The following is a 15164-nucleotide window of genomic DNA, read 5'->3' as shown; positions in this document are numbered from 1 at the left end:
TTGCTAGGCGAACTCTCAGGTCTCAGCATGTAGGAGTATTGACAGCCAAGATTATGGCAGTGAAATGAGGTTACACAGCCAGGGAACGTTCTTTTTTTTTTTTTTTTTTAAATTTTTTAATGTTTATTTATTCTTGAGAGAAAGAGAGCGGGAGCAGGGAAGCGGCAGAGAGAAAGGGAGACACAGAATCTGAAGCAGGCTCTAGGCTCCGAGCTGTCAGCACAGAGCCTGATGCGGGGCTCGAACTCAAGGACCATGAGATCATGACCTGAGCCGAAGTCAGATGCTCAACCGACTGAGCCACCCAGGTGCCCCCAGCCAGGGAATATTCCTAAGGGAAATGACAGGCAGGGTCTGGAGGGATTCCTGTGCAAGCTTCCTCATGCTGTCTCCCTTCCGTGAGGAGTTAGGCAGGGCACTGTCATCCCTCTGCAACAAAAATGCAGCAACACGTGTGATGTTTCTGCCCAGCCCGCTAGAGACACAGCACCCAAGCTTTCTACTGGGGGCTGGTCACATAGAGACCTCTGTCTGTCATGTACCAAAATTCCAGGAAAGCAGGTGTTCAGCAGAAGCCACACTGTTTTACAGCTTGCCACTCTCACCAGTTAGGGGAAAAATTTCCCCCAGCTTTATTGGTATAATTGATGCATAACATCGTGTATGTGTAAGATATACAACGTAACGATTTGACGCATGAATATGTTGGGAAATGTTACCATAATGAGGTTAGTTAACACATCCTTCATCACACATAATTATCATTTTGTTGTTATGGTGAGAACACTTAGAAGCTACTCTCATGACAACAGTCAAATATACAACACAGTATTGTTAACTGTAGCCATCATGCCGTAGATCCCTGGGACTCATTCCTCCTGTAACTGGAACTTTACCCCCTTTGACCAACATCTCTTCATTTCCTCCATCCCCAGCCCCTGGCGACCACCAGTCTACTCTCTGCTTCTATGAGTTTGGCTTTTTAGCTTCCGCCTATAAGTGAGATCGCGTAACAGTATTTGTCTCTCTCCATCTGCCTAATTTCACTTAGCATAATGCCCTCAAGGCCCATCCACGTTGTTGCATTGTCTGGCTTTCCTTCTTTTTATGGCTGAATAACACTCCATTGTGTATATATATGCCACATTTTCTTTATCCATCCACCCATTGACGGACACTCAGACTGTTTCCATGCCTTGGCTATTGTGAATAATGCTGCAGGGAACCTAGGGGTGCAGGTATCTCTTTGAGACTGTGATTTCATTTCCTTTGGAGTAGGATTCCTGAATCATAGAGTCGTTCTATTTTTAATTTTTTGAAGAGCTTCCATACTGTTTCCCATAGTGACAGTACCAATTTACATCCCTTCCAACAGTGCACAGGGTTCCCTTTTTTCTACATCCTCTCCAGCATTTGTTACCTCTGGTCTTTTTGATCATGGCCATCCTAGCAGGTGTGAGGTGATATCTCACTGTGGTTCTGGTTTGCATTTCCCTGTTGGTTAGTGACGTTGAGAACCTTTTCACATATTTGTTGGCCGCGTCTTCTTTGGAAAAATAACTGTTCAGGTCCTTTGCCCATTTTTAACCAGATTATTATTATTATTTATTTATTTATTTACTTACTTATTTTTGCTATTGAGTCTATGAGTTCCTTATATGCTTTGGATATTTAACCTCTTATCAAACGTATGGTTTGCAAATATTTTCTTCCCTTCCATATGTTGCTTTTTCGTGCTATTGTTTCTCCTGCTGCACAGAAGCCTTTTAGTTGCACGTAGTCCCATTTGTTGATTTTTGCTTTGTTGCTTGTGCTTTTGGTGTCGTAGCCAAAAAGTCATGGCCAAGACCAATGTCAGAGAGCTTTTTCCCTGTATTTTCTCCCAGGAGTTTTATGGTTTCAGATCTTACATTTAAGTCCGTAATCCATTCCAAGTTAATTTTTGTTAAGTGGTGTAAAAATTAGGGGGTTTGGTTTCATTCATTTGCATGTGGCTGTCCAGTTTTCCCAGCACCATTTATTGAAGAGACTGTTTTTTCCCCATTGTACATTCTTGGCTCCCTTATCAAATGTCAGTTGACCATCTATGTGTAGGTTGATTTCTGGGTTCTCAATTCTGTTTCATTGATCCATGTGTCTGTTTTTATGCCAGTACCATACTATTTTGATTTCTTAGCTTTGTAATATAGTTTAAAATCAGAGAGTGTGCTGTCTCCACCTATATTCCTTTTCAAGATTGCTTTGGCTATTCAGGGTCTCTCGTGGATGCATACAAATTTTAGGATGGTTTTCTCTACTTCTGTGAAAAATGCCGTTGGAATTTTGAGAGATTGCATTGAATCTACAGATGGCTTTGGGTAGTATGGATGTTTTCACAATATTCATTCTCTTGATCTATGAACACAGCATATTTTTCCGTTGATTTGTGTCTCCTTCAATTTCTCTCATCAGTGTCTTACAGTTTTCAATGTACAGACTTTTCACTTCCTTGGTCACATTTATTCCTAAGTATTTCACTGTTTTTGATGTTATCATGAGTGGGGTTGGGTTGTTTTCTTTATTTTTTTCCCACATAGCTCCTTGTCAATGTATAGAAACCCAACTGACTTTGATATGTTGATTTTGTATCCTGAAAAAGTACTGAATTTGTTAATTCTAACAGTTTTTTGGTGGACTCTAGATTTTTCTGCGTACGAGATGGGGTCATCAGCAAACAGAGACGATTTTACTTCTTCCATTCTGATTTGGATGCCTTTTTTCCTTTCTTTCTTCTAATCATTCTGGCTAGATCTTCTGGTACTATGTTGAATAGGAGTAGTGAGAGTGGCCACCCTTATCTCGTTCCTGGTCTTAGAAGAAAAGCTTTTCTTCACCATTGAGTATGATGTTAGCTGCAGGCTTGTCATATGGGGCTTTTATTACACTGAGGTGTGTTCCTTCTGTCCCCACTTTGTTGAGTGCCTTTATCACAGAAGGATGTTGAATTGTGACAAATGTTCTTCCTGCACCGATTGAGACTATCATGACTTTTATCTTTCCTTCTATTAACATGTATTATGTTGATTGATTGATTTGTGGCTATTGAACCATCTTTGCATCCCAGGGATCAATCTCACTTGACCATGGTGTATGATCCTCCTAAAATGATGCTGAATTCAGTTTGCTGGTACTTTCTTAAGAGGTTTTGCATCTATATTCATCAGGGACTTTGGTCTGTAGTTTTCTTGTAGCATACTTAATCTGGATTTGGTATGAGGGTAATGCTCACCTCATAAAATGAGTTTGGGAGTGTTCCCTCCTCTTCAGTTTTTTTGAAAGAGTTTGAGAAAGGTTGGAGTTAATTCTTTAAGTGTTTTGTAGAACTCACCTGTGAAGCCATCTCGTCCTGGGCTTTTCTTTATTTGGGAGGTTTTTGATTACTGACTCAATCTCCTTACTCATTATCGGTCTGGTCTGCTTTTGTATTGCTTCATGATTCAGTGGTGGTAGGTTGTACACTTCCAGGAATTTGCCCACTTCTGGGTAGTTAGGGCAAGTTATATCAGTGTAGAGAAATGTTTACCAGACAACTCGCAGATGCTAGCCAAAGGCCAAGTTCACAAGCAAGATTTTCCAAGGAGAACAGCCTTGTGCCTGCTCAGCCTTTTTTGCACACCCATTTAATCCTCTTAACATATGCAGACTCCAAGAAGTCCAACAGCCACCAAACAGGGGAGCAGGCGTTCAGATCCTGGCTGTCCCGCTGCAAAGCTAGGTCTTGACCACTGCTCCATCCTTCCTCTCATTTTCCGACTCTTTTCTTCGCTTCGCCCTTCCTATTTCCCGTTTTGTCCAAGACTGTGCCTCCTTCCCCTAACGCATTCTCGGCAATAAACCCCCCCGTCCACTTGCTTTGTCCAGTGGAGGCAGCATCTTTGCATAGGTGGTCAAAACTTCTCAAGTGATCCTTGGTCTTTTCCTTTCTACACCAAAGAACCGAGGGAGAAAGTGGAATCCTTCTAATGTCTGAGCGTTCAGGTTCCAGGAGCCAAGACTCTGAAGCACGTGGTTTTCTTACAAGAAAAAGCATCAGCCCCATTAGTGTCACCATCAAATATTTAGGGAGAACCCATTTCTGGTACTTAGCTAAGTGTGATAAGATGTTGGACAAATACTTGCTAAGCACCTGTTTGTTATGTGCTAGGTCCAGAGCTAAGCCCTGGAGGTGCAAAGGTGAATAAGGCCCAGGTCCTGCGCTCAGGGAGTTCCCAGTCCAGCAAGAGCAGAGGAGATGGGCAGGAAAACCAAAGTCTACAAACCCTTCACATCTGTGTACACAGGGTCACGTGTCCTGGTGTGACCGGATAGGATCTTGACACTCACGCTGTCTGGAACGCAGGGCGAACTTCATCTCCATTTTCTTTGTTTTGTTTTTTTAAGTTATTAAAATTTTTTTTAACATCTTATTTTTGAGAGAGAGAGAGAGAGAGACAGAGCACGAGTGGGGGAGGGGCAGAGAGAGAAGGAGACACAGAATCCCAAGCAGCCTCCAGGCTCCAAGCTGTCAGCACAGACCCTGATATGGGGCTCGAACTCACGAGCCACGAGATTATGACCTGAGCCGAAGTCGGACGCTTAACCCACTGAGCCACCCAGGCGCCCCACCATCTCCCTTTTCCAGAGGAAGGCACCAAGCGGACCTAGAGAGGAAGGGGGGGTGCTCTCCCCACCTCCGCAAGGCTCAGGGCCACTGTAGGGTGGGGCTAATGCTGGAAGCCCCGCCTCCCTAGGACCAGCAGGGGGCTCCTGGAGGAGAGGCTCTGGCTTCAGTTTTCTGCTTCCCTTCTCTTTTATGGAGGTTTTCACGATCCCTCTTCATTCTCTGCTAGGTATATATCCTTGCCTACAGAGCTATAACAGCTGGGACTACTCGGAACTAGATCCAGAGAGATTCCGGAGAGAAGAATTAATTTTGCAGAGAAAACGACTGTTAAAGAGTAAGGTGCCACTTGTGGACTTTAGCCCCCTGTGGCCCTGCCACACCCCCCGTATCCAGTTGAGGCAGGGCAGGGCCTTAGTATTGAGGAAGTCGGGCCAGGTTCCCTTTGACGCTCCCCTGTCCGGTCACCAAAATGACTGAAATGCTGATGTTCAGGGTGCACTTAAAAGTCAGCGCAACATAATTGCTGGGCTGCAGGGGTGGAATTTTGTATTCTAACGATGGATGCCGGTTCCTGGGTGTCTCTGGGTGTCCGGTTACTGGGACCCATAGCGCAGTCTAGGAGGAATTTAGGCAACGCAGTGACACTACCTTGGATTGGGCACTGTGGTGGGGCTTACAGCGTGCTGAGGCAGCACAGGGAGAAGTACCCAGTCCAGCCCTGAGCAGGCAAGTGGCATTGAAGCTGAGATTTGAAGGATGTGTATTTTAGGCGGGTGAAGGGGAGAATTACTGTTCCAGGCAGAGGGAACAGCATGTGAGAAGACCCAGAGGCATTTCTCGTGGCAGCGGTGAGAGGACTTTATGGGGTAACCAGCCTGTGGGTGGCTGAGTCAGGATTCAAACACGGGACTGCAAAGCCAAAGGGACACACTGTTGGGTCAGGTGGATATTTTCTCCAGCAGGGGGAGGTCTATCCTTTCCATGGGGGCACCCCAGGGACACAGAAAAGCCCTATCTTTAGTAGGTGAATAGGACCCAGAGGGCAGACAACATCCCACTAATGAAATCCCTCAGCCACACCCAGGACCCTTTGGAAGTGGAGGATAGGAGTGAGAAAATTATTTTTTTCTCAAATATAGTGGAAACAGTTCATACCGGAAAGAATGTGAGTCTAAGCACAAAGCTGTACTCTGATCAGCAGTAAAAATCCTGCATACTGACTCATTCTCTGCACCAGCCAGCTTGTGTTACTTTGTTTTCCACCTACTCTACCCCTATGAGAGAGCCTGTTCCCCTCATCTTACAGCAGGAGGTGAGGGGCAGAGAGGTTCATGCGCCCAAGGCGCCCCTGCACAGCTGGAGGGCCAGAATTTTGCCCAGACTGGGCTAATCAACCTCCTGCTTTCGGCAGCCTGTGGGCCCTCTGGCCAATGAAGCCATTGTCCCCACTCAGTCTGCCTCCCTCAGGGAATGCGAGGCCACTCAGCAGGGAGGAGGGGCCCCCTGAGAGGCAGTACAGTCCCCACCATGGTGAGCCCCCTGTCAGCGGACACCGAGAGCCACGCCTTTGCCACCTAGAAGGACCAGCAGCGTCAGCGTCCCTAGCCCGGCTGCACCGGGCTCCGTGGTGGTCCCCCAGGACTCCGTAAGCGCTGTCCAGTTTGCGAAGCGCCAGTCTAGGACACAGGGGAGGGAATGCCTGGCAGGCCTCAGAGAAGAGCATGACCCCCGCTTGATATGTTCGCTTTCCCAGCAATCACCGTGGACACACAGGAGTTGCAAAGTGAACAACATCTAACCTGTGAACTGTCTTCAAATTTAATGACACTCTAGGAGATGGATAGATTGTTACTTTTTTCAGGGTTTAATCCAACATGTCTTCATTTCGATGTTTTCGACTTTTGGTTTTTCTTTTGAAGCCAGTACTTTCTTTCCCCTGTGGGTTGAGTGCTTGCACTGTGTATGGGGCTCCGCATACATTATTTAATTGGCTCACCAGCCCTGCAAGGTAGTTGGTATTTAAGCCTTTAACAGGATCCGAGAGGTTAGGTAACTTGCCCAAGGTCATTCAGCAGGTGGAATGACTGAGGGGCTCTGGTTTGCCTGAGGTCTGTTGTCCTCCAGGGAGGGGGCTGTGTCAAAACTCCTGGTCTACGGTGTCCTCTCCAGGACAAGAAGGAACTGAAGCACAACTTTGTCTCCTTCCTAGGAAGAGAGTTTCCTTTGTCCACTTCTAAGAGCTACCCCTTCCAGAAGTCTACCCAGAGCAAGGAAGCCCAGGGCCCGAAGGTGAGCAGAGAGTCACAGACCCAGACCCTTTGCATCCCAGATGCTTCAGTGACGTCCAAGTGGTTCCACATCTCTGTGCTCCCCGCCCAGCGTCTCGGGGAGGGGTCCTGGTGGTCCTCTAGGTCTGCGTGCGTGAGCAGAGCACCAAAGGGTGGCCCCAGAAATGCAGTGATGGGGAAGTGAAGGGAAAAGAAGCAGAGGCTCAGCTCAAGGTGCTTTTCTGTCTTTTCCTCCCTATCAGTCCTTGTCAGAAACCTGCGCCTGGCTGTCCTCTCGACCCCTGCTTGCCCCTCTGTGCCCTGTGAGGTTCCCTCCTAGGCAGCTCCAGCACCGCCCCTCCCCTCCCCTCCCCTCCCATCCCCTCCCCTCCCCTCCCCTCCCCTCCCTACACTCCAGTTTGAGCTCCTTCATATTACAGCAGGCTCCTTGCCCCCTCAGGCTCCCCGGTACCCCTGCAATCTTTTCAGAATGCAGATCTAATTATGTCCTAGGTCACCCCCCTGGCCCCACCCAACTCCCCCTACCCTAAACACCCTCCCCCAGCCCAAATACAAAATACCTCCCGAACCTCAGAAGGCTTCCTCTTGCCATGGGGTAGACTGACCTGTGCGACCCTGCCACGTCCTGCCGGCCCCATCTCCACCTTCCTGGGCCCTTGCGGCTCCCCCTGCAGGGGTGTTCTCTCGGTTCCTTGTGGACGTCACACCCCTACCGACACCTGGCCTCTGTACCTGCCACTCCTCTTGTCCCAGGTAAGCTCCCTCCTGCCACCATCATTGCCAGCATCTCCTCCCACTGATAACACGAAACCAAATGCTACCGCTACCGATCAAGGCCTCCTTTTTCCAGAAAGCTGGACAAATAAATGTCTGGGAAAACAATGAAAGAGGCCTTTTGCTGCCCGTTTTTGTAAGTAGAACGTCACTGGCACACCGCCACGGTCCCTGGTTGACCATGGTCTTCAACTGGCTTTGCACTGCAATGGCAGGGCTGAGTAGTTGCAGTACAGACATCATGGCCCGCACAACCAAAAACGTTTACTCTCTGGCTCTCGGCCAAAGGAGTTGCCACCCTGGTTCAGGGGACACGTACTCATCCTTCTATCTCAGCTGAAGCCCTTGTCCTCAGGGTCAGCAGCCTTGACCCTCATCTGCATTTGGTTCCTTGTGATACATACTCAGAGCTCTGTCCTTCAGAGCACTTATGGAATTATGCGGTCATTCCTATGATCATGGCTGTCTCTGCCACTAATCTTTTTTTTTTTTTAAGTTTTTATTCATTTATTTTGAGAGAAGGCGACTGTGAGCAAGGAAGGGTCAGAGAGAGAGGGAGAGAGAATCCCAAGCAGGCTCCCCGCTGTCAGCGCAGAGCCTGATGAGGGGCTCCACCCCAAGAACAGTGACATCATGACCTGCGCAGAGATCAGGAGTCAGATGCTTAACCAACTGAGCCACCCAAGCACCCCTCTGCTACTAATCTTTAAGCTGTAGACCAACATCCTCATTGCTTTCTCTCTCTTTTTTTTTAATGTTTATTTATTTTTGAGAGAGAGAGGGAGAGAGCACAAGCGGGGAAGGGGCAGAGAGAGAGGGAGACACAGAATCCAAAGCAGGCTCCAGGCTCTGAGCTGTCAGCGCAGAGCCCGATGTGGGGCTCGAACTCGTGAACTGTGAGATCATGGCCTGAGCCGAAGTCAGACGCTCAACCGACTGAGCCACCCAGGCTCCCCAACATCCTCATTTCTAATATGCTTCATTCTGAATAAGTAGCATATGAGGCTCGATTCATCGTTAGACCAGACTTTCCCCTTTGTTTGGGGCGGAGTTGGGGGTGTTTTCCCCCTGGCACATTCACCCAATGTTTGGAATGGGTGAAGGGTGTGCCTTTCTTTTGTAAAGCGGGATAAAGGCTATGTTCTCAGGATGATCACTTTTAGAAAAACAGGACGGAAGCACATTTAAGGATCTGGAAATGGATGTTCTTTGAACTGGCAAGGCCAGTGCTCCTTGGGAAGTTTCCATGTCCCCACAGGGCTTGAAGGTCTCTGGTTCAAAGCCTGCTCTCACAGGTTCAGACTGTAGCTGTGCAGCCTCGGACAAGTTACTTAACCTCTCTGAGACTTGGTTTCCGCAGGTGTGACATGAGCACAATAATAGCAGGGCCTTCTCCCTGCCGTGATGAAGATCGTAGCACATGTGTCTGTGTGGCCGCGGCCCCTGTCAATCCACGGCCGCACGTCTCAACGGGGCACTTAGCACTGCCCGCCTGTGCTGGCACACTTCCCCAGCATGTGCTCCCCTCCCCCAAACCCTCATGTCACTTGGTCTCCCTTCCCAGAATTCTTGTACTGCAGGCGGCCTGTCTCACTTGTCTCACTTGCCCTTCACCCCAGCACCCTCCAGGGAGCGTCTTCACTGAGAAGTTAGAAGCAGTCAGCAGGAAGGCACTCCCTTTCCTACCACGAGGCACCTGCCCCCATCTGTACCCTCACCACTGGCCTATGGAGGACGGGCCCTGCCCCCGCTTGTGCCCTGGACCCCACCCCCTGGGGACCAAACCCCTCTGTCTTGTGTCCTCACTTTCTCCCACTTGGTGGGATCATGCCCATCTTTGAACAGTCCTGCCTTAGCACTTCCGGCCTTTGCCTCTGCACCGCCATTTCCTGCCGCCTTTCCCGCCAGAACTTCTTGAAAGCCTCATCTGCACCCACATTTCCTTGCCTCAGCCCTCCAGTCGGTTCCTGCCCTCAGGGCATCATTGCAGCGGCCGAGCCCAGACCCCAATCTGTTGCCTGCTCTAGTCTGTGTCACGTGGTTGGCTCCTCCCACCTTCCTGAACCACTTTTTCCGCTTGGCTTCTGTGTTGCCAGGCTTTTGCAAGTGCCTTCCTTCCCGGCTGGCTGCTCCTTTTCCGTCTTCCTTGCTGGCTCCCTGTCCTCTCAGCCAGTCAGTCTGTCCCGGCCCCTTCCCCTCCACTTACATGTTCTCCCCATGTGGTCTCATCTGGTCCGCTGGCCAGGAACACCCAAATCTCCCTCCCGACCCTGGTGTATCCACCTGCCCCCTGGGGCCCCACCAGGAGGATCTCGACCTGGAAAGGGGTGAGGAGGTTGCTGATTCCCAGGGTCCGGCATCAGTTTGCTCCTGGCCGACTGCAGCAGCCTCTTCCTGGGCTTCTCCCTTGGCCCCAGTCCAGTCTCAACACAGCCACCAGAGTGACCTTCTCATAGACACCAGATGAGGCTCTTCTCCACCTCAAGCCTCCAGCAGTTTCTCCAGTGCACTGGGAATCCAATCCAGGCCCCTTAGCCTGAGTTGGATTGCCCCTCGGGATCGGGCCACCACCTCTCTCTCCAGCCTCTTCACACCCTTTCCCTCCCTCGGCACCAGTCAGCCCACCGGACTTCCTTCTGCCCTTGGACCCTCCAGGCCTGTGTCCAGCTGAGCCTTTGCACTAACTGTCCCCTTCGCCTGGAACGTGCTTTCCTCAGAGTTCTAAGGAAGGGCTGGCTCCTTCTTGACATTCAGATTCCAGTTTCATTGACATTGCCCTAGTGAGGCCGGTCCTGACTGCCCAGGGACGCTCTATCATCACATGGCTAATTGAATTCCCTGCACAGTGCTTATCACAGGCTGCTCTTTTTCCTGAGGGATTTATGTAGTGTTTAGTATCTGTCTCCCTCTATTAGAACATAAACTCCAGGGTGCCTGAGTGGCTCAGTCGGTTGAGCGTCTGACTTTGGCTCAGGTCATGATCTCACGGTTCGTGGGCTCGAGCCCCGCGTCGGGCTCTGTGCTGACAGCTCAGAGCCTGGAGCCTGCGTCTGATTCTGTGACTCATTTTCTCTCCGCCCCTCCCCCACTCGTGCTCATGCGCGCTCTCTCTCTCTCTGCCTCTCAAAACTAAATAAATGCTAAAAAAAAAAATAAATTAAAAAAAATTAGAGAAGACAGTTAAAGATCTTTGTAAGGAAGAATCATCATCTTCTTACCTGCAAACAGTAGTCTCCTTCAGGAAGAAATGTGTTCAGGGAAATGGTGATGCACCGCCCCCAGGAAGGGCCAGCATGTTAGTTTCAAAGGCCAGGCCACAAAGAATGAAGCCCAAACCATCCCCCCCCCCCCCGCCGCCCCCTCCACCCCCACAAAGGTACACTGCTGTGCCCCAGTCAGTGTTCCTGGGACCAGATGCTCAAAGCTCTGCTCTGCTTTCCTGTCAACAGACTTCCCCAAACTGGAGTCTGCTTGGACTCTGCAGGGCACTGCTTCAGCATGTTGGTCATTTATACCTTGAAGGTAGGTGTGGTGCATCTAAAGGGTAGACCTTTGGTGAAATGTCTGCTTCACAGCCCAAAAGAAGCTGGGGGAGTAGCTTACGTCTTTCACCTTGGGGCATGAGTCTTGCGTATATGGAGAAGGAAGGGCACACATGTGACAGATAACACCCCCAGAGGGAGCCATTTAAGCTGAGAACCAAAGGATGAGGAGTCAGCCATTAAGAGTTAATGGAAGAGGGGCGCCTGGGTGGCTCAGTCGGTTGAGCGTCCGACTTCGGCTCAGGTCGTGATCTCGCAGTCCGTGAGTTCGAGCCCCGCATCGGGCTCGGTGCTTACAGCTCAGAGCCTGGAGCCCGCTTCAGATTCTGTGTCTCCCCCTCTCTCTGCCCCTCCCCTGCTCATGCTCTGTCTCTCTCTGTCTCAAAAATAAATAGAAACATTAAAAAAAGAGAGTTAATGGAAGAACCTTCCTGAAAAAGGGAACATGTGTGCAAAGGCCCTGAGGCCACACACACACACACACACACACACACACACAAAGAGCTTGAGCTATCCAAGGAACAGAGAGAAGGCCAGTGATATTGTCACCCAGTGCAGGTGGGGCATAAGCTAAGATTGCCTGGGGCCCCCTCCCCACCATGGCCCAGAGGCGACGGAACCGTAGGAAAGAGGGGCAGGAGTCAAGGCGAGGGAAGCAGCAGCAGCCTGGACAGTTGCGAGAGTCATAGCAAGGAGTATGGATATAATGTAAGTGCTATTGGAATCCATTAAAATAAGGGAAATACACCGTCCGACTTTTCTTTTTATAAGATCACACTGTCTTCTGAATACGGAGAATGTAACACAAGGGGACAGAGGACCAGTTAGGAGGCTTTGTCGTTGTCTCGGGAAGAGACTGTGACAGCAGATGAGGAGAAGCAGAGACCTGAAGTGCGTTTTGGAGTCAGATCTTTCAAGCTGTGCTCACAGAATGGCCTTGGGAGTGGGGAGGAAGGGTAGGGAAGAAAGGAAGGAGCCAAAAATGCTTTCCGGTGTGTGGCTGAAGCATCTGAATGGTGCCATTTACTGAGCGGGAGAGCATAGCGTTTGGGGCAGGGGAAAGCTACCAAGAGCTCAGTTTTGAACTTGTTACCTTGAGGAAGCCTATGAGAAGCGTGAAGGCAGATGTCACCTAGGTAGTTCAGTCTGCAAGGCTAGACTTTGGAGGAGAGGTCTGAGTTAAAGATCAAGTCCTACCCAAGTTGTCTGTATCTGTGACAAAATATGGGAGTTAGGAGTGAATGACCCCCATGGAGTCATAGGCTAGCTTGGTGCAGCAGACCTAAAGTCCCCTCTAAGGTGATGCCATCTCTCAGTTGTGCCACTCTGAGCAAATGTGAGCCTCTGTGTTCTTATCTCACAATGGGCGTCACACCTGACAGGGGAGGCCCCAGGTCGGTCAGGTTTGGTCAGAGTGTCTACTCATTTTATCCGGAGTTTTCCCAAGCTCCAGGGCATGGGTACGGTAAGGGTCAATAACAGTCATGATTCCAACTCCTCCAGCTCGTGCCCGTGCCTGCTGATACCAGCTCTAAAGCCCACTGCCCTCCTGGACATTTCTGGGCAGCCCCAGATCGAATCTCACCTTAGCTCAAAAATGGGCTCCCGGGCTGCCCTGTCCCATCACAGCTGAGCCCTCAGCGCGTGCCGTCTGAGTAGCAGGGTGACCACGTGGGACAGAACGGTTCCGTCTCCTCTGGGCCGTGCTGGGGAGGGAGCCCCAGGGCAATCTTAGCCTACGCCCCACCTGCATGATAGTCGCCTTGCCTCATAGCTTGGGCATGGTTGCTGGTCACAACCTGACAGAGTGCGTGGGGAAGTGTCCTCTCTAGGCCCTTACGACATCCTTGCAAGGATGTCGTATTACCTTTATTTGACAGGGGAAGCAGGAGACTCACAGAGGTGAACAGCTTCCCCCGGGCCACACAGCTGACCTCGGCTGGCATCCGAGCTCTTTTCACATCGCCCCACCGCCCTTCCAACAACAGACAAACCCAGGACAATCTCCTCGCGTGTATGACATGATCTCCCTGAGGCCTGTTAACAAGGCACGTGACGCTTCATCGAGCCCGGGAGTGTTTTCTGTCTCACACACCCCAGGAACCGCTTCGACCCTATAAAACTCAGTGGCTGCCGGACAGCCAGCTGCATGGGACATGGGAAGCCGTCTCAGCATTCCTCCCATTCAAATATTGTATTTATATAAAGCAAAGTGGTTGTTGAGGCTGGTGGACTGCTCGTCCGCCTCTTGGTGGGCCATCTGTTTAACGTTGCCAAACTCCTACTCATCCTTAAAGACAGAACAAAAGCATCTTCTCTCCTTGGAAGCCCTCCAGCTCTCCCCCAGGCAGGATCAAGCATTCCCCACTCTGGCTTCCCGCCTATAGTCTGCTCGCCTATAGTCTGCTCGTTCAGCCTGTGGCAGACTAGTCATTGTTCCCCACTATCTGTCATTCACCTCCCCTGTAGAGAAAGAACCTTGGATGTGTAGCTGTGCACATACATGGGCAGAATAAAGATGTTTCCTAGCCCCCCCTAGATTTCACATGTAGCCCATGTGACTCAGATCCAGTTAAGGAAATAGAAGTGGGTATGCCGCGTGTCAGTTTTTAGGAATCTTCCTTAAAACACAGCTCATGCGAATGAATCCTTTGTCTCTGTTTCCTTTTCTCCATTCTGCTGCCTGGAATGTGAATGTGATGGCTGGAGCTCTTGCTGCCATATTGGACCCTAAGAACAAGGGTCCTATCTTAGGAAAGGTGGAACCATGAAGAAGGGACTCTGGAAGAAGTCAGAGTCCCTAAGGACTTACCACCGCAGAAATACCATATAAACCCTTGATTGTGTACCTTCAGACTGTTACGTGGGAGGGAAATTTCTACCTAGTTTGAGCCACTGTTATTTTGAGTCACTGATCTACAAACCTAATCCTAACTTACGTTACTTCTCTAAGAAATATGTGAATCTGCCCACCCCTTTGCGTAATTATCTATTTACTATTCTCTCCCCTGCTGGACTGGGAGCTCCTCTGGGCAAGGGGCTAGGTCTCAGGGTCTGCCTAGTAATAGACGCAGTAGTAGTTGCTCAGTGAAATGTCCCCCGAGGGAGTGTGGTAAGTGATTGCGTGAACAATGGCCACAATGCTCTCGGTCCACTTCCCATAAGCAGCCACACATGCGCTTTGCTTTGCACGCATTAGCTGACTTAATCCTCCTAAGAACCGAATAGGAAACGAAGGCAACCGAGACGTCCAGAGACTTGTCCAAGCTTAGCGGCTGCTGAGGGACAGGGCTGGGACTGGCATCCCGGTCTGCTCGGCCCCCAGGACCTGCATTTGCAGCCACCTCTTGGCCACGCGCCCTGGTTAGAGGGCTGGGTGCCCAGGCTCTGCTGAGTGGTCTCCCTCCACGTGATGCATCGCTAAGAACGAGGAGAAATGTCTGGGAAATTGCATGTTGACTGTTAGTATTCCTCTCCCAACCAATTTTACTCAATTTCATCTTCTTTTTTTTCTCTCCTGGAGTCTTCCTGTATAAATTCAACCATGGAGAAAGGTCCTGTGGCCCAGAAGAAATCACGGGATGGCTCACAAACACAGAATGCCACGAAAGGTACAGGAACTCTCTTAAAAGGGAAATGTAGGCGTTTGACTTAGTTATGATCTCACAAGCCCTGGCTTCCTGGGTTTGTTCAGACATAATGTGCTACCCTGGTCTACACTTGTGGTTCTAGCCTGGGTCTTGACACCAAGTGATATCTTAGGAGAGAACATAATTATCTCTTCAGTTCAACAAACACTGATTAAGTTCCACTCTTATGATGAGGAGTTCAGCACAGCGCTAATACTTGTGGGGAAGAAAGGTTGTTTGCAAAGGAAGAAAAATACCTAAGACATGATTGCTGCTCCCATCCACTTCC

At 49.8% G+C, this 15164-nt stretch overlaps 1 protein-coding gene across 7 annotated transcripts in view; it reads left to right on the top strand.

Annotated features, from left to right (window-relative positions):
• FAM227A (family with sequence similarity 227 member A) overlaps positions 1-15164 on the top strand; it is a 76821-nt gene that overhangs the window by 25328 nt on the left and 36329 nt on the right. For 6 of the 7 annotated variants that reach the window (XM_053226797.1, XM_053226796.1, XM_053226799.1 and 3 more), the window contains 3 exons: positions 4869-4976; positions 6852-6931; positions 14770-14857. In XM_053226797.1, coding sequence (XP_053082772.1) covers positions 4869-4976; positions 6852-6931; positions 14770-14857 — 276 coding nt within the window. The remainder of the gene's footprint in view (positions 1-4868; positions 4977-6851; positions 6932-14769; positions 14858-15164) is intronic. The other variant, XM_053226800.1, reaches the window with a different exon arrangement.

This window comes from Acinonyx jubatus, chromosome B4, assembly GCF_027475565.1.
Source record: "Acinonyx jubatus isolate Ajub_Pintada_27869175 chromosome B4, VMU_Ajub_asm_v1.0, whole genome shotgun sequence".
Lineage (NCBI taxonomy): Eukaryota > Metazoa > Chordata > Mammalia > Carnivora > Felidae > Acinonyx > Acinonyx jubatus.
Note: the sequence above shows the minus strand (reverse complement) of the source record. Positions and strands in the feature narration are given on the sequence as shown.